The 22919-nt window shown below is 43.4% G+C and overlaps 1 protein-coding gene and 1 long non-coding RNA gene across 3 annotated transcripts; both read left to right on the top strand.

Annotated features, from left to right (window-relative positions):
• Window positions 1–1567: 1567 nt before the first annotated feature.
• On the top strand, window positions 1568–5122 carry LOC111971411 (uncharacterized). The gene is made up of 3 exons (XR_002878259.2): window positions 1568–1735; window positions 4310–4465; window positions 4803–5122. It is a non-coding gene; the product is annotated as an uncharacterized lncRNA (long non-coding RNA).
• Window positions 5119–22671, top strand: LOC111971410 (ral guanine nucleotide dissociation stimulator-like 1). 2 transcript variants are annotated; one of them, XM_070446131.1, is made up of 19 exons: window positions 5119–5122; window positions 5236–5313; window positions 5423–5509; window positions 5657–5743; window positions 5944–5976; window positions 6134–6255; window positions 6412–6501; window positions 14405–14552; window positions 14668–14782; window positions 14892–15061; window positions 15363–15562; window positions 15890–15964; window positions 16139–16332; window positions 16485–16618; window positions 17562–17881; window positions 17997–18082; window positions 18205–18294; window positions 20401–22188; window positions 22223–22671. In XM_070446131.1, exons 2-17 carry the CDS (start codon window positions 5308–5310, stop codon window positions 18216–18218), a joined length of 1881 nt encoding a protein of 626 aa, XP_070302232.1. In that variant the 5' UTR covers window positions 5119–5122; window positions 5236–5307; the 3' UTR covers window positions 18219–18294; window positions 20401–22188; window positions 22223–22671. The 2 variants fall into 2 exon arrangements, with proteins under 2 accessions (XP_070302232.1, XP_023853942.1); XM_023998174.2 differs by having other exon boundaries at window positions 20401–22671.
• The last annotated feature ends 248 nt before the right edge of the window (window positions 22672–22919 follow it).

Below are 22919 nucleotides of genomic sequence, written 5' to 3'. Positions count from 1 at the left end.
TGCTGTCCTACTTTAGCTTGCTATGGTTGGTATAGCAGGACAATAACAAAAAATGACTTAATTACAAAACTGAAAAATATTTGGCAACTTTATGTATTTCAATGCCATACATACTGTATTATGCACATTTACATCACCATTTGGCACAGTGCATTATTTATGACAGTTCCATAAACTTAACATCAAAACAGAAAAATGTCACTATTCTTACCGTGTGCTTCAGGAGAGGGTATATGGCCATGCCTGATGCCCAAATTGATGATGTATGTCACACAGCTGAGAGTCGAGTGGAGACTAATGGATTCAGTTCAGTCAGTCATCATAAGCCCTTCCCAGCTAGCTACTAGTTTATCCTGGCTATACAGGAACTTTGAGATGTCCCTAACCTTAACCCCTAATGTTACCTTAACCATTTTTGTCTCAACTTCTATAGAGCCCCACAGTGGAGGTGTCATAATACCCATAAAACCTAGCGGTCAAACAGAAATGGTTCCAATCGTTTTTCCACCAGGGTAAGCCTACATGAAACACAGCCCTTTTTTAATTTAATTTTAATTTTATCCCATTTTCTCCCCAATTTTCGTGGTATCCAATCGCTAGTAATTACTATCTTGTCTCATCGCTACAACTCCCGTACGGGCTCGGGAGAGACGAAGGTCGAAAGCCATGCGTCCTCCGAAGCACAACCCAACCAAGCCGCACTGCTTCTTAACACAGCGCGCCTCCAACCCGGAAGCCAGCCGCACCAATGTGTCGGAGGAAACACCATGTACCTGGCCCCCTTGGTTAGCGCGCACTGCGCCCAGCCCGCCACAGGAGTCGCTGGAGCGTGATGAGACAAGGATATCCCTACCGGCCAAACCCTCCCTAACCCGGACGACGCTATGCCAATTGTGCGTCGCCCCACGGACCTCCCGGTCGCGGCCGGCTGCGACAGAGCCTGGGCGCGAACCCAGAGACTCTGGTGGCGCAGCTAGCACTGCGATGCAGTGCCCTAGACCACTCACAGCCCTTATTTTAATTGTTTCTAAAATTCCCTATGGGAAAAATTAATGGTGGAAAAAACAACAAACCATTTCCCTGTTTGACCGCTAGGTTTTATGGGTATTATGACACCAGCACTGTGGGGCTCTATCGATGTTGAAATGTAAAATGGTTAAGGTGCCTGTAAGGGTTAAGGTTAGGGATGTCCCAAGGATTCCCTATAGAACTAACTGGCACAACTCCGATATAAAGTGTTTTTTATCAAAGTTGCTGGGATGTCACTTGTCCTACTTATAAATCGGTATACTCATAACAACCTAAGCATTACAAAACTTATATTTGACCAAATAAACCTCGTAAAAAACTTCAAGCCCCGGGAGCGAAAAAAAATGCCACCTGCTGGAGAAGACATTGTTGGCCGAGATAAACCTCCCGCTTCCCTTCCTCTCTGCCTTCCTTGACAATGGTCTACCCTCCAGTCCAGTTGGTGGCGGTAATGCGCCCTAAAGTTGGTTGCCAACCGCCATATAAAATCCACAGAAGAAGAACAAGAAGATTTGAAACCAAGTGGGGACAACGCAGACAGATTGAGGACAGATTGTGTGTGTAGTGGAGGAGAAAATATTTTACAGAGCAGGACCATGTGGCTGGGGACTGGAAACATTTATGCACTGGGTAGACTTACCGTGTTCTGATGCAGTCCTCGGATCATAAAGCGCTGGTCATGAGATTCACCTGAAAAATTAAGATGGTAAAAAAGTTATTTTTTTCTGTGCTGCAGGTTATTTTGCGTTTTAAGAGGCATCTTTAGAGGCTGGAGGAGAGGGGCTATTAGGCTTGGGGATGTAGCAGATAATGGAATAGAGGGGTACATTATAACATTGAGTTAAATTATTTTATTATATTGACAAGCTAGTCGAGTTACTGCTCTAAAAATTGAAATAAATAATCAAAAGATGGGAGGCGAGATCAATTGGGGCCATTCTAGCCAATTAGTGACCACATACTCATGTGAACTGGCACATCTCCGATAGTCGTTTTTTCATAGTTTCCAAAATGCTACGTGCGTCCGTATTGGTGCATTCGTAAAACCCAACCATTATTAAACTTCTATTCGATTAAATAAGCTTCACGTAGGTAACAAATTAGTAAAATTGTTGACCAAATTCGACACTCGTTAATACACCCTCTAGACCAGGGAGGGGCAACTTTGATAGCAGAGGGGACCAACAAAAAAATCTGAACTCATGTGGGGCCTGCAGTGGCTCGTGGGTCTGTTTACCCACATGCGCCCCACCATGCGATCAAAACATTTACCGGCCCCCCCTCATGACAGTGAAGAGAACAAATTGAAGTTAGTTTTTCCCCCTGCAATTCGGCGCGTTTTGCCATGGGGCGGAGAGAAATTAGCAGTTTTACAGTTCATTTCCTACAGTTCTAAACATTTTGCCATAGAATAGAGGCAAATGTTTTTCGGTTTTTAACATAACTGATTATCAGTGGGGCCCACCTTGGTAGGTTTTTCGACCATACTCACTACAGGTTTAGATAGCTGGCGGCTAGACTAATTTACCAATCTAGAAATGTTTTGCTGACATGGGCTAATTGAGTGATTGCTGTTGCGCAACCAAAATTTGAAAGTACACCTTGTGTATTCTATTCTAATTCCCAACAGTAAATTGAGACCTCAACTGAGTTCACCCAAAAAGGTTACGTTTATTTGCCTTTTTGTGTTATTGTCTTGCAGCTAACTGGAGTCTATGGATGAGAAAATAAACCAGACGTTGTATTTTTTTCGACATGTAGAATGTTTGCATAGAAAATTGATGCAACAATTGCCTGCTGCGGTACATTTCCGTTGAACTGTAACTGTATATTAACAGCTGGATGTAATGACGTCACAGCTAAAAATATATGTTTTGCAAAGACCTGGAATGTCGAATAAAAATGTAGGTGGAGAAGTCTTTCCATTACCCATTTAGGCTAAATGTGCATTTAATAAATTGGCAACAGCCATTATCCCCTCCAACCTATTGGTTTCATGTCACAGGTAGGCTGGCCAGCATGGCTAGAATGCAATAATTTCCTAATATTTGCCATATTCTAATAATTCTTGTGCCAATGTATCACCACAATCTGTGCAATGGTGAAACTTGCACTTCTGTAGCTCTGAAATAATTGGATGATGAAACTTTCATCCAGCCAACCACAAGCAAGGAGATGCAATTTGTGCTCAGAACATTGGAGCATTATCCAGGTCCTGAGTGGGAGTTATGTATATGAGTAAGCCAGTGAAAGCAAGACTAACCAGGTTTCTGTCTAACCTTTTTTGTTTATGTAAGTAAAGTAAACGTTGGATAAAAAAATGTCACGACTGGCTTGATGTAAACAGCAAATTTGTGAACTTTCCAAGAGTCAAGCGATGACGCGGTGTGTGGTCCTCCCACTACAACTCAGGAAACCATGCAGTTTATTAGGCTACAGATGAAATAAACGAACTTCACAGGGTGGTGAAAGTGCAAGGTGGTGAGCTTGTTGCTCCTTTACAATAAATATTGAGGGTCTTATTCTGGTGACATGATGATCAATGCTCGGCTGCCGTTTGACAAATAAAAATGTCTATAATAATCACATGTTGGCTATACCCATTATCTGCAAGCTGTTGGCTAGCGTGTACCTGCCATGACCAGAGTGGGCACATGACCCAACATTGTTTTTGACAAAACCATCAGTAGAGTTAAATGCGATTGAAACCCATTTAGCTTGTTATTTTTATGTGCAAAGCTTTTAATCTGCAACATACATTTGACGGCAACATGTCTGGTGGGAAAATGTTTGTGAATTTTTGAATATTTGCATGAAAGTTGGATGGAAACCTAGCTATTGTCTGTGTGGTGGTTTGTTTTCTGTTGACTTGTAATCTTATTTGTTTAGTGGAAAGCAAGATGATGTAAACGGTGAGCCACACTGGTGCTTTGTTTACTGTTGTGGCACTTCTCAGAGTGCCATCTGACTAGAAAATCTAAGCAAATACAGTGTGAATGTATATTTTTGGTACTCGACAGTCAGTACATTTCCAGTGGCTAGATGTTTGCCAGAGAGCAGTGCTGACTGAGAGTAAAGAGCTGGTGAGTTGGACGGAGTCTGCTGTCCTCTTTGAGCCAGAGGACAGGCTCAATGAGGGGCGCTCTGTTGATTAGAATCAGATTGAAGTGTTTCTTGTTGTAGCAGCAAGTTCTCTCTCCCAAATCGGCTTAAGAATTAAATATAGGGTGTCGTTGTCTCAACACCTATCCCTGGTTCTTTCCATCTTGTCCCGTCGCAGGTTGAGGGTTGTGAAAGAAAGGAAACCAGCTGTAAAGATCCGGGAAGGAACGCTGGAGCGGCTGGTGCAGACCCAACTGATGGCATTCAGGGACAATAAGCTTGCCTACACCACAGTCGCCAGCACGCACACCGTGCTGCAGCTGCTAGTAGACAAGTATGTCTGGTTCTGGGCTGGGGGCCCATGGTGGCTAGAGTGTACAGCAGGAGCTGACAGCGGCTGGTCCTGGTGGGACCTAGTGTGTGCAGGCTTTTGTCCCAGCCATAGTGCTATAACACATGGTTCAATAATCAACATGATTTTGATTAAGTCACGTGTAAGTGTTGAGCTGGGACAAAGTGTGTACAGACTGTGGCTCTCCAGAACCATGGTTGAAGAACACTACTGCTCTACATTGAGAGGCTGAGGAGACTGTTACTGGTGGGATTGGAACAATGCAGGATAAGTATATGTTGTTTTAATACTAATCGTCTCATTGTTTGTCTGTTTCCAGTTGTTGTTCAAGAAGGTGATTCCTCACCACTGCCTGGGCTCCATCTGGTCCCAGAGGGATAAGAAACAGAACAAGCACAGTGCTCCCACCATCCGTGCCACCATCACCCAGTTCAACGCTGTGGCAGCATGTGTGGTCAGAACCATACTGCACCGACAACAGATCCGCCCACACCTCAGGGCACGGGTCATCAAGCGCTGGATAGACATCGCTCAGGAGTGTCGCATGCTTAAGAACTTCTCGTCGCTGCGTGCCATTGTGTCTGCTCTGCAGTCCAACCCACTCTACAGACTGAAGAGGGCCTGGTCCTGGGTGCCCAAGTGAGTCTTTCTTTCACAACCTGAATGCATATGAACTGATTAGTCACAACTCATGTGGAGGAGTTCCTAGGCTTTCCCAATTAGTTCTAACCTTTCTCTATGTAATTCCCCAGAGACAGCATGTCTACATTTGGGGAGCTATCAGACATCTTACATCACAAACTCTAACTCTACCTGACGACCTGATGAGGGTGAGACTCTGCTCTGTTAATACCATCATATGAGAGGGTTTGGATTTTGGTGTAGTGATTGAATGTAGTAGTGATTTGATAGTTACACAATCTACTTTTCCCCCTACAGGGCACCTCTAAGTTTGCCAATCAGTTAGGCTGTGCTAAGGAGCACCAGAAACGCACTCACAAACGAATCCAGCTGCAGAAGGAAATGGTGAGAGATGGAGCAAGCTACAAGCCACTGTCAGTTTGAGGCCCAGTTTGTTTCCGTTTCAGGAGGGGAGTCAAAGTGAGATAAGCTTGGCTGTGCCTGCTGATGTATCAGTATGATTTTGAACCATTGCTCTGTCTCTCCTCCCAGGGTGCCATGCAGGGGACGATACCTTACCTGGGCACCTTCCTGACAGACCTGACCATGTTAGATACTGCCCGGTCAGACCTAGTAGAGGTGAGCCTTACTATCATCCTACTCACTCATTCTGTTTGGATGTAGACTTCTCCTGTGTGTTGTGGCCGCTGTTTGCATATAGAGCATGAGTATTTGAGGAATTTGTTTGACAGTCTTTAGTCTACCACCACTGTTTGTCTAGCCAGCACAGCGTGGTATCATTGTTCAGTCTTTCACACTCATCTTTGTGTCCTCTGCAGGGGGGGCTAATCAACTTTGAGAAGATGCGAAGGGTGAGTGTCATTTTTAACCCGTTCTAAACCACTAATTAGGGAAAGTGGGAAAAGTCATTGTTAGTCAGCTTTTTATGTTAAGAATTTGTTCTTAACTGACTTGCCTAGTGAAATAAATTGACTGTGACCTTGATCTCTCTCTGACTCTCTTATTCAGGAGTTTGAGGTGATAGCTCGGATCAAGCTGCTGCAGTCTGCGTGTAACAGCTACTGTCTTATTGCTAATGCTGCCTTCCTGCGCTGGTTCAAGGGCCAGCCTCAACACAGAGAGGAGGAGAGGTACAAGCGTCAGTAATCATTCACACTGTATATCTACATCAGCTCTTACTCCCTCTATCCTCTCTGCTCCATCTCTTTCTGATTGTTTTACTCCTACTCAGGATAAGTGGACTGGTAGTAGTGATATCATGATTATTCTCTGTTTGCCTTCTGCAGCCATGCCATGTCTTGTGACATTGAAGGAGTGGGAGACAGCAGTACGACTTTATGCAAACTTTGCAAGGGCATTGTCAAGAGACTTAGCCAGTAAGTACACACTGGAGGACTTAACATGATGTGTACTGTACGTAACTTTGAGATTTAAAATAAATCTAACCTGAAATAATAGACATTATTGAATTCCGTTGACTACAATCAGATTTGGAACCTTAGCCTTATTGGTCTCTATTTCCGTCTGACGCTGAGGAGGCTTAAGTGTCAAACTCTTGTTAGTTTGTAATTTTGTGATGTTAACTGGCGCACTGGCATTTTCCAGCTCTAATGGCAGGTCTGTCAATTTATCTGTCTAAAATCAGCTCACTTGTGCTGAGTTGGAAGGGGTGGCAATATTTAAGTTGTGTCCTAAAAACAACCCCAAAGTGACAATTTCATGCAGCGCTAATGGGACGTTTTAAGACTCACAAAAAGCAGGTTGACAGTAACGCAGTTGATAATGGCATTGATTTTGAGAGTGGAAGTGTAGCCTATCCAACCATTACGCACGGTGCCCATGGAAGGAGACATGTGAATTTTATGCCGGTGAATCTCGTATTTAGTATCCCCCGTTTTAGTTTTTTTGTTTAATTGCATAAAAAACAAGCATACCCTGCCCCCAATCAAGGCTAGTTTAGCAGAATTTAACTTGGACATTTAGTCAAAAGTAGCCTATGAATAAATGGGTTTTGAATGGTCTACATAGTGCTTCGAAATATGTTGGAGGTTTTTGCCCTCATGCCTTTTCATTATTCACATACCTGCATTTCGCTTGTTTAAGTAGACTATCATCCCCATTTTCAAAGAGCACCCCGATTACCAAAGACACGCAATTCCAATCTCTTCAATCTTCCTGTAATGCCATATCAACATTAGATTTAAAATCTGCTTCGCACATGGGCAACGATACAATTGACAGAAGCCTAGTATATTGTATAGATAGATGTGCGAATGGTACGCGTAAAGACATTTAGGCCTACAGTACGTGTGCACAGTGCCATGGAACGAGCGAAAAGATTTTATGATATTGTGCCTCTGACCCGATCTTATTTAGAAATATTGTTGACATGGGTTTATGGCTCGAATGCAATGCAATTTCAAAAGGGCAAATATGATCTGTAAGATGGTTCCATTATGTTTACAAAACATTACATTTGAAAGCAGTATAATGGTGAGTGGACGTTCCCCCTTTCTCTCTTTATATTGGAGCTTTACTCAGGTAGCACATAATGTTCTGAGAACCAGATGTTTCTTAGAGCATGGTGAGAGTGTGGTTGTCCTATGAATATTTTGCGTACCACCTTCCCACAACTTTCTGGAAATGGTGCATGATTGTTGCTTGCTTTGGAACGTTCTCAGTACAGCGATGAGACAAGATCGCAATTGGATATCACAAATGTGGGGAGAAAAAAGGGAGTAAAATAAACACATTCCATTCTCAGCATCAACAAAACTCTTAAGTGTCTTCAGGCATATTGGCTGCGCCCACTAATTGGCCACACCTGATCTTACTGAGTGCTTGTTTCCTTTGAAATGGGGTCTGTTTGAATATGGTTGGAACCAAAATTGTTTTCCAATCTTTTCTTTCTAAACAGAACAATTTTCAAAAAAAGACTAACGTTCCTTTTTTAACCTCTGAAATGTAAATATTTTTTTTACATTTAGTTTGACATTTAAATTACTTCACCAATCAGTGCGGATAGAGCAGCTTGCTATGGCAGATTTTTTTAATTTTCTAATCTGTATAGGGAAGTTAAGAGCAAATTGTATTTTACCGTAACGGCATGGTTTAATCATATTGAAATACGAACACACAAACTGTGCTGCCAGTCAGTGTAGGGCGCGAGATGCAACTGAAATTTTGCAAGAGCGGATGGAGGAGGCTTGCCTCCTGGGCATCTTTTTATGACATGCATTATCTGAATTCGGCCCACAGAATTATACCTTTGGAGGAACTTTGAGACGTCTTTGAACTTCAGAGTTTGTTTAAAGTTGGATCAGAGCTAGCTAGCTAACAACCTTGTTTGCAGAGCAGCACTAGAATTTAAAACACATCTTACCTTTTTTGTAGTTAATTCAATGGGAAACTGCATTCTTTAACGAGCATTGAAAAAGTTAATCAAATTTATTTATATAGCCCTTCTTACATCAGCTGATATATCGAAGTGCTGTACAGAAACCCAGCCTAAAACCCCAAACAGCAAGCAATGCAGGTGTAGAAGCACGGTGGCTAGGAAAAACTCCCTAGAAAAGCCAAAACCTAGGAAGAAACCTAGAGAGGAACCAGGCTATGAGGGGTGGCCAGTCCTCTTCTGGTGGTGCCGGCTGGAGATTATAACAGAACATGGCCAAGATGTTCGCATGGTCAAATAATAATAATCACAGTAGTTGTCGAGGGTGCAACAAGTCAGCACCTCAGGAGTAAATGTCAGTTGGCTTTTCATAGCCGATCATTGAGAGTATCTCTACCGCTCCTGCTGTCTCTAGAGAGTTGAAAACAGCAGGTCTGGGACAGGTATCACGTCCGGTGAACACGTCAGGGTTCCATAGCTGCAGGCAGAACAGTTGAAACTGGAGCAGCAGCACAGCCAGGTGGACTGGGGACAGCAAGGAGTTATCATGCCAGGTAGTCCTGAGGCATGGTCCTAGGGCTCAGGTCCTCCGAGAGAGAATTAGAGAGGGCATATTTAAATTCACACAGGACACCGGATAAGACAGGAGAAATACTCCAGATATAAGACTGACCCTAGCCCCCCGACACAAACTACTGCAGCATAAATACTGGAGGCTGAGACAGGAGGGGTCAGGAGACACTGTGGCCCCATTCGATGATACCCCCAGACAGGGCCAAACAGGCAGGATATAACCCCACCCACTTTGCCAAAGCACAGTCCCCACACCACTAGAGGGATATCTTCAACCACCAACTTACCATCCTGAGACAAGACTGAGTATAGCCCACAAAGATCTCCGCCACGGCACAACCCAAGGGGGGGCGCCAACCCAGACAGGAAGACCACGTCAGCGACCCAACCCACTCAAGTGACGCACCTCTCCTAGGGACGACATGGAAGAGCACCAGTAAGCCAGTGACTCAGCCCCTGTAATAGGGTTAGAGGCAGAGAATCCCAGTGGAGAGAGGGGAACCGGCCAGGCAGAGACAGCAAGAGCGGTTCGTTGCTCGAGCCTTTCCGTTCACCTTCACACTCCTGGGCCAGACTACACTCAATCATATGACCTACTGAAGAGATGAGTCTTCAGTAAAGACTTAAAGGTTGAGACCAAGTCTGCGTCTCTCACATGGGTAGGCAGACCATTCCATAAAAATGGAGCTCTATAGGAGAAAGCCCTGCCTCAGCTGTTTGCTTAGAAATTCTAGTGACAATTAGGAGGCCTGCGTCTTGTGACCGTAGCGTACGTGTAGGTATGTACGGCAGGACCAAATCGGAAAGATGGGTAGGAGCAAGCCCATGTAATGCTTTGTAGGTTAGCAGTAAAACCTTGAAATCAGCCCTTGCCTTAACAGGAAGCCAGTGTAGGGAGGCTAGCACTGGAGTAATATGATACATTATTTTGGTTCTAGTCAGGATTCTAGCAGCCCTATTTAGCACTAACTGAAGTTGATTTAGTGCTTTATCCGAGTAGCCGGAAAGTAGAGCATTGCAGTAGTCTAACCTAGAAGTAACAAAAGCATGGATTAATTTTTCTGTGTCATTTTTGTACAAAGTTTCTGATTTTTGCAATGTTACGTAGATGGAAAAAAGCTGTCCTTGAAACAGTCTTGATATGTTCGTCAAAAGAGAGATCAGTGTCCAGAGTAACGCCGAGGTCCTTCAGTTTTATTTGAGACGACTGTACAACCATCAAGATTAATTGTCAGATTCAACAGAAGATCTCTTTGTTTCTTGGGACCTAGAACAAGCATCTTGTCTGAGTTTAAAAGTAGAAAGTTTTCAGCCATCCACTTCCTTATGTCTGAAACACAGGCTTCTAGCGAGGGCAATTTGGGGGCTTCACCATGTTTCATTGAAATGTACAGCTGTGTGTCATCTGCATAGCAGTGGAAGTTAACATTATGTTTTCGAATGACATCCCCAAGAGGTAAAATATACATATATATATATATATGTATATGTGAAAACAATAGTGGTCCTAAAACGGAACCTTGAGGAACACTGAAATTTACAGTTGATTTGTCAGAGGAAAAACCATTCACAGAGACAAATTGACATCTTTCCGACAGATAAGATCTAAACCAGGCCAGAACTTGTCCGTGTAGACCAATTTGGGTTTCCAATCTCTCCAAAAGAATGTGGTGATCGATGGTATCAAAAGCAGCACTAAGGTCTAGGAGCACGAGGACAGATGCAGAGCCTTGGTCTGACGCCATTAAAAGGTCATTTACCACCTTCACAAGTGCAGTCTCATTGCTATGATGGGGTCTAAAACCAGACCGAAGCATTTCGTATACATTGTTTGTTTTCAGGAAGGTAGTGAGGTGCTGCGCAACAGCTTTTTAATTTTTTTTTGAGAGGAATGGAAGATTCGATATAGGCCGATAGTTTTTTATATTTTCTGGGTCAAGGTTAGGCTTTTTCAAGAGGCGTTATTACTGCCACTTTTAGTGAGTTTGGTACACATCCGGTGGATAGAGAGCCGTTTATTATGTTCAACATAGGAGGGCCAAGCACAGGAAGCAGCTCTTTCAGTAGTTTAGTTGGAATAGGGTCCAGTATGCAGCTTGAAGGTTTAGAGGCCATGATTATTTTCATCATTGTCTAGAGATATAGTACTAAAACACTTGAGTGTCTTCCTAGGTCCTGACAGAGTTGTGCAGACTCAGGACAACTGAGCTTTAGAGGAATACGCAGCTTTAAAGAGGAGTCTGTAATTTGCTTTCTAATGATCATGATCTTCTCCTCAAAGAAGTTCATGAATTTATTACTGCTGAAGTGAAAGCCATCCTCTCTTGGGGAATGCTGCTTTCTAGTTAGCTTTGCGACAGTATCAAAAATAAATTTCGGCTTGTTTTTATTTTCCTCAATTAAGTTGGAAAATTAGGATGATCGAGCAGCAGTGAGGGCTCTTCGATACTGCACGGTACTGTCTTTCCAAGCTAGTCGGAAGACTTCCAGTTTGGTGTGGCGCCATTTCCGTTCCAATTTTCTGGAAGCTTGCTTCAGCGCTCGGGTATTTTCTGTATACCAGGGAGCTAGTTTCTTATGACAAATGTTTTTTGTTTTTAGGGGTGCAACTGCATCTAGGGTATTGCGCAAGGTTAAATTGAGGTCCTCAGTTAGGTGGTTAACTGATTTTTGTCCTCTGACGTCCTTGGGTAGGCAGAAGGAGTCTGGAAGGGCATCAAGGAATCTTTGGGTTGTCTGAGAATTTATAGCACGACTTTCGATGCTCCTTGGTTGGGGTCTGAGCAGATTGTTTGTTGCGATTGCAAACATAATAAAATGTCCATGTCCATGGTCTGTGGACTTTTCCATGTGAATATTAAAGTCACCAAAAATGTGAATATTATCTGCTATGACTACAAGGTCTGATAGGAATTCAGGGAACTCTGTGAGGAACGCTGTATATGGCCCAGGAGGCCTGTAAACAGTAGCTATAAAAAGTGATTGGGTAGGCTGCATGGATTTCATGACTAGAAGCTCAAAAGACAAACGTCTTTTTTTATTTTTTATTTTTTTATTTAAATTTGCTATCGTTAATGTTAGCAACACCTCCGCCTTTGCGGGATGCACGGGGGATATGGTCACTAGTGTAACCAGGAGGTGAGGCCTCATTTAACACAGTAAATTCATCAGGCTTAAGCCATGTTTCAGTCAGGCCAATCACATCAAGATTATGATCAGTGATTAGTTAATTGACTATAACTGCCTTTGAAGTGAGGAATCTAACATTAAGTAGCCCTATTTTGAGATGTGAGGTATCACGATCTCTTTCAATAATGGCAGGAATGGAGGAGGTCTTTATTCTAGTGAGATTGCTAAGGCGAACACCGCCATGTTCAGTTTTTCCCAACCTAGGTCGAGGCACAGACACGGTCTCAATGGGGATAGCTGAGCTGACTACACTGACTATGCTAGTGGCAGACTCCACTAAGCTGGCAGGCTGGCTAACAGCCTGCTGCCTGGCCTGCACCCTATTTCATTGTGGAGCTAGGGGAGTTAGAGCTTTGTCTATGTTCGTAGATAAGATGAGCGCACCCCTCCAGCTAGGATGGAGTCCGTCAATCCTCAACAGGCCAGGCTTGGTCCTGTTTGTGGGTGAGTCCCAGAAAGAGGGCCAATTATCTACAAATTCTATATTTTGGGAGGGGCAAAAAACCGTTTTCAACCAGCGATTGAGTTGTGAGACTCTGCTGTAGAGCTCATCACTCCCCCTAACTGGGAGGGGGCCAGAGACAATTACTCGATGCCGACACATCATTCTAGCTGATTTACACGCTGAAGCTATGTTGCGCTTGGTGAACTCCGACTGTTTCATCCTAACATCCATTCTTTTAAACATCTCTCCCTAATTTCTAAATCATGCTTTTAATGTCGTCAGTAGACTACAGTAACGTATGCTTCAAAAGGGAGGGGCAGGTAGCATGCATACTACTGGCAAAGATTTCCAGCTGGCAGGCAGACGCTGGAAAAGGTTTGACTGACAGTGAGGGCTTTGCAAAGGCATTTTGTTTTGCGATTTTCTGTGGGACTGGAAAAAGATCCCCGAACGTAGAATAACGTTTCATTAACCGATTCCCATGCTTTTCAAATAACGGTTCTGTTCCTCAAATTTCCTTTTTTGGTTTTGTTCCCTGAACCGGTTCCAACCCTTGTTTTGAATAGACTAAAATGAACAGCTTTGTATGTGTAAAAAAACATGGCATGCTAGCTCCATCCTGATGGCGCAGTGGACTAATCTCATGGATGAAGAAAATAAGAATACTTTTGAATCTCATTTAAGCTGTCACAAAGAAAATGTTTGCATGCATAAGGAAATGGCTTTGTGTGTCCTGTCTGTGCTTGGAGTTCAAAAAAGTAAACCCAAAATAAGCTTAGCAGTGTTATTGAAATAATTAAGGAAATTATTAAAAAACTTCAACCTACAATTGCCATTCTCAGAACGTTAATAAAACTTTCAGGGAACCATAGTAAAATGTTTTCAGGACCTCCCTGCAACCTAAAAATTAAGTTCTCAGGCGACATGTTCACTTCCAAGGAACCAAATGTGCTCGGTGGGTATCCAGATCCTGTGAAAAGTTTGGATGTGTGTAAAACCCTCCATAGTCTTAAATTGCCTTGTCTGCATTATACACCCACAGGGAGCAATTTTAGTGCCTGTAACTGTATTTAGACAGTCTATTATAAATAGGCAGTTTTGTTTGAAAATATATACTATTTTTAGGCCTTTTCAATAGCCTAGGGAATGTCATCTTGCTTATTGACTGTTTCCATGTCCAGACTACAATTTACAGTAGGCCTAGCCCCTATATCAGTGTGAATGCTATAGCCTATGTTTAGCAATGCAATTAGAACAATGTGGACGGCAAACATTTTCAACATATTTAGCAAATATGGGGCAAACTATTTAATGGACTAACAACTCAATACATAGGAGACTGGAAATGCACAACTTGAAGCAAGCACATATTTAACCATGGAGCACATTGATAGGCCAGTGAGGGGCCAAGCTTTGACACACCCTTAACTTGTTTATTCATCAAAACCCAGTCCTTTTTTGTCATTATTCGGGTTGTGAAAATAGCAAAAATATTTCGTAGACACCCTGAACCTATAACTCTACCGCCAGCACTAATATTTACCATTGCTTTAGATTTGTTCAAATAGAGCCCAATATGTATTAACAGGAATCAGTTATCAGTGTGTTTTACATTAGATTTATCTGACCCGTATAGATGGTCCTTTTTTTAACCTGAACATTTTCCCTCTGTCACCAGGCAGTCGCGCACAAGATGGTTGCGCTCCCTAACGCCCATGTCCCCCTCCTCTCCCCTGCCCCCTGCCTACAACACCCAGGCTCAGGACGCCTGCATCATCAGAGTCAGCCTGGAGCAGGGCAATGGCAACCTCTACAAGAGCATCATGGTACGGCTCAGCAGGAGATTAGTACTTTGATTCAGATGGCCAAGACATTTTGAATAAATGTATGGAACCCTTTAAAGTGGTTTTTGATTGGTACATGGTGTTGTTCCCTCCCCAGTTGACGAGTCAGGATAAGACTCCAGCAGTGATTTCTAGAGCCGTGGCCAAACATAACCTGGAGAGTGAGCCTGGGGAGGGATACGAGCTGGTGCAGGTCATCTCTGACGAAAGAGGTACAAATATTCTCCCTGTCACTCAAATATCACACACTGTCTTTTATACTCTCATTTGTAATTACTGACTTGTGATAATATTGTCATTAAAAAATCCTTCGTTTTCTAGAACTGGTGATTCCTGACAACGCCAATGTGTTTTACGCCATGAACACCTCAGCCAACTTTGACTTCCTGCTGCGTGTGCGAGGCACGGCAGGGTGGCCTGTCCAGCTGAGGAGTCGCCATGTCTCCACACTCCCCTGTGCCCAGCAGCGTGCCAGCCTGCGCCTCAGCAAGGTCACCTGTTGTAGTTTCCTATTGTAGCGCGCTAGCAGCACAAAGGTTTCTCTCGCCCTCTCCCTTTTCTCTCTCGCCCTCTCCCTTTTCTCTCTCGCCCTCTCCCTTTTCTCTCTCGCCCTCTCCCTTTTCTCTCTCGCCCTCTCCCTTTTCTCTCTCGCCCTCTCCCTTTTCTCCCAGCAGACACAATACTCTGACACGTCTGCCTAAGAATTTAAATATAGGGTGCCTTTGTCTCAACCTCTTTCCCCATTCTCATTGTTCTAATATCCCTGGTTCTTTCCATCTTGTCTCGTCACAGGCAGCGGGGGACCGGCTGCCACCCGGCCACACGGTGAGCCAGCTAGAAACCTGGAAGATCCGTGCTGGAACTCTGGAGCGGCTGGTAGAGACCCTGCTGACGGGGTTCTGGGGCAATGACCTCGCCTACACCAGCATCTTCCTGTCCACATACCGCACCTTCGCCAGCACGCACACTGTGCTGCAGTTGCTGCTAGACAAGTACGTCTGGTTCTGGGCTGGGGGCCCATGGTGGCTAGAGTGTATAGCAGGAGCTGACAACCGCTGATCCTGGTGGGACCTAGTGTGTGCAGGTTTTTGTCCCAGTCATAGTGCTATAACACCTGGTTCAATAATCATCTAATCAACATGATTTTGATTAAGACACGTGTAAGTGTTGAGCAGCGACAAAGCGTGTACAGACTGTGGCTCTCCAGAAACATGGTTGAAGAACACTACTGCTCTACATTGAGAGGCTGAGGAGACTTACTGGTCTCACTGCTTTTAGACTGATGGTAGACAGTGGTGCTGAATTTTTTTTTCTCTCAGGTATGGAATTCCAGAGGGTAGTGAAGGACAGACTGAGCGATGTAGACCCTCTGAAACCAAAGGAGCTGTTCGAATGTAAGATTTCTCAACGTCTCCTGCTTTACTTGGTCTGTCTTCGCTTGATTTCCATATTGATTCAAGCGAAGTTGAGTTGTTACTGTGTAGCTTTCCTGTCTGCTTTGCCCTCTGTCAGCAGCAGCTTATTCCCAGCAGCCCTCCCTGACTCTTGCTGCCCCTCATCCCCCTTAGTGCCCTGGCCTCCATCTTGAGAGCCTGGATGGGCCAGTATCGAGAGGACTTCCAGGAGCCTCCATCCTACCCCTGCCTCCACAGGGTGATGGCCTACCTACAGAGGGCCCTGCCTGGATCGGAGCCCATGCGTAGAGCCCAGAGTCTACTGGAGCAGCTGAAAGCTGAGGCCAGTCTGGATGTAGACTCAGAGGGTGGGTGAACAGTAAGATATCTCGTTAATTAGTACTCTATCCTTAATTCTTTAGTTTTTATCTTTGTATCTTTCTCTCTCTCTTTCTCTCTAAAAATACTTTTATCTCCATGTTTGGCCTTCCATCATTAATCTGATCATTACTCCTGGTAGGTTTCTCCAGCGGTTTTGACAGCATACGCTCCTTCGGCCTGTGTGAGGATGAGGAAGTGGAGATTGAGGTCCAGGAAGACTTCATGTCATTTGATACAGATTTGGTGGCAGAGCAACTGACCTATATGGATGTGGTAAGAGAGAGGCTGAGGGAGGGGGTCTGGGTGGGAGTATGGATTCCCAGCTGGGATTTGAACAATGCACGATAAATATACGTTTAAGTGTTTTAATACTATGCCTGTGTTTAGACAGGAAGCCCAATTCTCATATTTATTTTCACTGTTTGGTCTTTTGACCAGATCAGCTCTGAAAAGATCTGATGTGAAAATCTAATGTGATTTGTCAAAAGACCAATTAGTGAACGAAAGATCAGAATTGGGCTGCCTGTATGAACGCAACCTAATAATCTAAAGCCTTATTCACACTGCAGGCCTTAATGCTAAAATCAGTTTTGTTTTTCAAATCCGTTTTGGACTACGTACTGTCCAAACAGTAAGTTACAAGTGACCAAATCTTATATATATATTTTTTTTTTGACAGCAGCCATTTCCTGACATGGCTACGCTAGTTGTCATAGTAATGACGGGTGTGCCCAGTGGTGTAGGCTGATTGGTGGTGCTCGTGCGTCCTATTACTCAGAGGTTATGTAGAAAGCTAAGGTGACAACAATGCCTGACATGGAATCTTCCCAGTTGCTTTGAATGTTCAAAATGATAGTGTAAGAACACTTTTAAAACCTCAGGATAAGTTGATTCAACTTTCAAAACAAATTATTTTTGGCTAGCCACAGAAATCAACTAGCTAGCTAGGTAGCTGTTTAGCGTTCTAGCACATTCATTTGTTTGTAAACAATTAACAGGCTAGTTAGCTACCACATGTTCTTGTCAAACTATTAGAGTAGTTAGCAAGCAACAAGATATGCCAAATAAGTCTAAAATCAACTTGAGGGCAAATATATAAAATTTGACCGTTCAGACACAAGTCACATGGAAAAGGAATCAGATTTCTACCGGACTTCAAACCACCTATGAAATTAAGCCAATGTGAACACGGCTTAATTAGTTTGTCTGTTTCCAGTTGTTGTTCAAGAAGGTGATTCCTCACCACTGCCTGGGCTCCATCTGGTCCCAGAGGGATAAGAAACAGAACAAGCACAGTGCTCCCACCATCCGTGCCACCATCACCCAGTTCAACGCTGTGGCAGCATGTGTGGTCAGAACCATACTGCACCGACAACAGATCCGCCCACACCTCAGGGCACGGGTCATCAAGCGCTGGATAGACATCGCTCAGGAGTGTCGCATGCTTAAGAACTTCTCGTCGCTGCGTGCCATTGTGTCTGCTCTGCAGTCCAACCCACTCTACAGACTGAAGAGGGCCTGGTCCTGGGTGCCCAAGTGAGTCTTTCTTTCACAACCTGAATGCATATGAACTGATTAGTCACAACTCATGTGGAGGAGTTCCTATGCTTTCCCAATTAGTTCTAACCTTTTCTCTATGTAATTCCCCCAGAGACAGCATGTCTACATTTGGGGAGCTATCAGACATCTTCTCGCATCACAACAACTACCTGACCAGCCGAGAGCTGCTGATGAGGGGTGAGAGACTGCTCTGTTAATAACATTATATGAGAGGGTTTGGCTGTTGGTGTAGTGGTTGATTGATTTAATTGATTGTGTAAATATCAAATCACTACTGCGATCTACTTTTTCCACTACAGGAGGGCACCTCTGAGTTTGCCAATCAGTTAGGCTGTGCTAAGGAGCACCAGAAACACACTCTCAAACGATTCCAGAGGAAAATGGAAATGGTGAGAGATGGCGCAAGCTACAAGCCACTGGCAGTTTGTGTTCAAGGCCCTGTTTGTTTACGTTTTAAGGAGGGAAGTCAAAGTGAGATAAGCTTGGCAGTGGCTGCAGACGTATTGGTATGGTTTATCCTATGCTTTTTCTTTTCCCAGGGTGCACTGCAGGGGACAATACCTTACTTGGGCACCTTCCTGACAGACCTGACCATGCTAGATACAAGGAGTGCGAATTACGGGGGAGCCACAGGGATGTCCTATTCCCCTGAATAGGACATGAGCTCCTCTAAAGGCAAACTGGGGAGGGGGGGTTCTCTAAATATTTATAATTAGACCAAGACAAGAGCATAACGCATCAATCTCACTGGAGAAAGCATCCTTGCGAGCGAAACGGCGACTGTCATAGTATTTCTGGGGAGACAGCACTGGATATATGGGCTACACAGACTGATATGCTGGTTTGCTCGCTCTGAGATTCAGCCACTTGTGAATTGCAGGAAATTTATGAAACATTTCATGTAATTTAATTTTTTTCACATTTTTGGGGATAACTTGGCATCCACTAGTAGTAGGCCTAATAACAATCGATGAATGTCATTATGGTGTTTGTAACAGATTTCCATTCATCAAATGGATGCTGGAATTATTTTTGAGTAGATGAATGTGCACAGCTGCAGGTAGCCGATTTAAGTGAAATCTTTACAATAACCAGGTTTCCATCCAACCTTTTCATGTGAGTAATGTACATGCCAGATAAATGTCACGACAGGCCTGATGGAAACACCTAATTTGTTGGCAAACTTTCCAATTTTGACAAAACAAAACACTCTAGACAAGGTGGATCTTGTCGGTAAAATTAAATATATGAGAATGTATGGTGGAAATTCCGTTATGTGCAAATATTTATATAATAACTATCACATTGAAGTGAACTTGGAGTTACGCTATGGTGTGGTCATCCCACTCGGTAAAGCATGCCGTTTATTAGGCTATAGATTAAATGAGTTATGATGAACTTCACAGCGTGGTAATGCTTTATTGGAAAGGCTTGATACCCCTTTCCAATAAATATCAAGGGTTTTATTCTGGTGACATGATGATCGATGCTTGGCTGCCATAATAATCTCATGTAGGCTATACCCGCACTGTATCTGCGAGCTGTTGACTATAGTGGATGTGCGAAGATCCGAGTGGGCACATTCGCTATATAAAGCAAATAAAATGTCTGCCAAAACCATCAGAGTTAAAAATAAAATGGGAACCCATTTAACTTTTTTATTCGGTACATGGGAATTTAACTGCAAAATAAAAATTTGTGCCCTGCGTCATCATGCACATTTTATTTGCAACAAGTATATTTGATGGAAACATCTCTGGTGGGAAAATGCGCGTATTGTTTTATGCAGATTTTAGAATATTCGCATAGTAATTGGTCGCCAATTGGCTGAAAACCTAGCTAATCAGATGACCATGTCATTATTGTTTGTGTTCATGCCACATTAAAATGTAATACATTTTTACTGTTAAATGACATGTCTTTACAATTAGACCCATACATTATTTTTTTCCAAGCGTGTGCACCCAATAGAGGCTCCCCTGACTGTGACGGTTGTAGAGACTTCTCCTGTATGTGTTGTGACTAACCGCTGTTTGCATCTAGAGCATGCGTTTCATTAGTATTTTTGGGCAGTTTTTATAGTCCTTCACCACTGTTTGTCTCACCAGCACAGCGTGTTATCAGCGTTCAGTCTTTCACACTGTCATTTTGTTCCCTGCAAGGTGAGCTCTTCAACTTTGAGAATAGGTGACAGGCTAGTAATTTACAACCTGTTCTTAACCTACTAATTAGTTAGTCATTCATGATCTTAGTGTCTGCTCGATTGACCTGACTGACACTGATCTCCCCCTATGTGGTATACTGTAATTAACATTTATTTAAAATAAATCTACCCTGAAATAGACATTGTATTATAGTCAGGAATTCAATCAAATTTGTAAACTTGGTCTTTGACATGTTTTAACAGGAATCAGTTATCAGTATTTTTATATTGGATGTATCTGACCCATATAGATGTTCATTTTTTTACATGACCATTTCCCCTCTGTCACCAGACTGTTCCAGGGAGTTGACTCCTCAGCAGCCAGTTCCCCATTGAGTGAAACAGCCTGGCCCGCCCTGCATGTACTGTATCTTGGTCTTCCTGTTGGCCATTTCCCTCGCCTAAAACACCCAGGCCTCCTGCATCATCCTAGTAAGCCTGTGTTATGCCATGACACCTCAGCTAACTTTGACATCCTGCTGTATGTGCGGGGCAGCCAGTCCAGCTGAGGAGTCTCTGTGCCTCCGGCGCCCCAACAGTGCTCCCCCCCCCCCAGAGATGCTGGGAGACTGAGAAGGACCAAACATGGGGGAATGAGTTCAAGTCAATGAGGTAGACTCAGAACTACCTATTCCCTTGTCCCCAATCGGACCCCCACCTCTGTGCCCCCCTCCCCCACACCAGTAGCAGACTGTGGCCTTCCTGTCCGCTGTGTACCAGTGTGCACTGTGTACCACGCGGGGCTGCACCTCTCATTGTGAGCTGTGTGATAGCTTACTACTTGGTTTTAACAAGTTATTTCCTTTTTAATATTGTCTAGCTGTCCTATCACCTGTAGGGTGTAATGACACAAATAGGATGGGTCTCTGTGAGGCCCGGATTGCGCTGCCTGACGCATTGATTAGCAGTCCTAATAGAAATGCATTTGTTTGTGTTTGGGTGACTTCAGGAGGTAGGAAGTAGATGGAATGAGTGACCTAATCTTACTCTTTTCACCTCAGAACAAAATGGAGTATCATTTAGTTTCTCTTTGATTTGTTTTTTTTAAAGGGCAGAAAACCATGTCACACACAATGTACAAATCATTAGGAACACCTCTTTCCATGACACTGACCAGGTGAAGGCTATGATCCCTTATTGATGTCACCTGTTCAATCCACTTCAATCAGTGTCGATGAAGGGGAGAAGACAGGTTAAAGAAGGATATTTAAGCCTCGCAATAATTGAGAGATGGATTATGTGTTTGCCACTCCGAGGGTGAATGGGCAAGACAAAAAGATTTAAGTGCCTTTTGAATGGGCTATGGTAGTAGGTGCCAGGTGCACCGGTTTGAGTGTGTCAAAAACATCCCTGTGGTACGCTTTCAACACCTTATAGAGTCCATGACCCCAACAAATTGAGGCTGGTCTGAGGGCAAAATGGGGTGCAACTCAATATTAGGAAAGTGTTCCTAATGTTTTGTACACCAGTGTATGTCAATCAAACTTGTAGAGGGTGATTGAGGACAATGTTTTTAAATTGTATGTTAATTCTGATTCTGTTCATCCTGTCAACGTGGCTTTGAGAAAATGTTGCGGTTTGAAAGTTTATAAACGGCGTTTGTACATTCATCACTTTTGTTTTCAAGGATTTATACCAGCACTGCTTGTTAAATGTTTTTTTGCAATTTATAAGTTGATAGTAATTTTGTGAAGAGAAACAACTTTGTGCCGAAAGAGGAACTATGATTCTGGTTTCATTTTAACCAAGTGAGTTTGGCGTGATACAGCCTCATTATCTACACGAGTGCCTCCCACCGTGGGGTAAGGAATAGTATGTTTCATTTCAAACTTTGAGCAGTGAAAATCTGCGTAGCAGGCAAAAAAGAAACCGCCCATTTTGACAAATACGACATTCACGTATTGCGTTGTACTCCATTTGCATAAACTGTAAAGTGTGCCGAGCCTTTTACAGGATGTTCAGTTAGAAATGTACTGTGCAGAACAGACTGTCATTCAGAATAGGCATTCTATCTACAACATTCTGAACAGCCAGCTCCCTGTGCACCGAGCCTCACCCAAACACTCACCCCCAATAGTTTGTCACAAACGATATGAATTAGATTTTCACACTAGCCCACACTGACACTAATTCAGTTCCTCCTGTGCCTAGGCCTCTACACACCGACACTCACCCCCCTTTTAACGGAATCCCACAGWTACCGGCTCCCACACACTGCCTAACCAGCATTAACACCTCCACCCCACCTGTCTAACCCACACAGTGAAACCGGTCYCTACTGTGGTCCCTACCATATACACTCCTATGTTTCATACCTATTCTCTCCATCACACTGGTTATTACTATAACGCTCATTCTCTAATACTGACATTCTGGCCATCTCACTGAGCAGTGTACTGGTCTGTTATTGGTCATTCAGTACTAAATGCTGGGCAAGAGGTACTGTGGTCGATTCTCCCTGTGTTGATTCTCATGCAACACTTGTGAATTTTCTCTCATGAACTCAGTTTCTGTGTGTGTCTTCACTGCCAAAATTCTCTACCTAAATAAATGATCATTACTATGATGTCATTTATTTGTTCGACCCTTTAACAACTTATAAGATTTACGGAGTTGAACGATACTTCCAATTATTATTCTGGTACAAGTAGTGTAACAAATGGGTTATTACAGTGTAATTATCATTTAATTATCTACTTGGTCATTTCTTTACCATAAAATAAAGTGCTGCAATGAGAAGTACTGTAAAGCACCATAGAATTTGTGGGCTTTGAGTTAAAGACATTTCAACTGACATCAATGCAGTCATGA

The sequence above is a fragment of the Salvelinus sp. IW2-2015 genome, linkage group LG13 (genome assembly GCF_002910315.2).
Source record: "Salvelinus sp. IW2-2015 linkage group LG13, ASM291031v2, whole genome shotgun sequence".
NCBI classification, from domain to species: Eukaryota; Metazoa; Chordata; class Actinopteri; order Salmoniformes; family Salmonidae; genus Salvelinus; species Salvelinus sp. IW2-2015.
This window is presented reverse-complemented; position numbering and strand designations above follow the sequence as displayed.

Bases quoted from the DNA above. Each gene is read 5' to 3' on its own strand.
- LOC111971410 (XM_070446131.1), top strand. The intron at 14,783-14,891 runs GTACAAATATTC...TTCGTTTTCTAG, and splicing joins GGTCATCTCTGACGAAAGAG to AACTGGTGATTCCTGACAAC. The intron at 15,965-16,138 runs GTAAGATTTCTC...CATCCCCCTTAG, and splicing joins ACCAAAGGAGCTGTTCGAAT to TGCCCTGGCCTCCATCTTGA.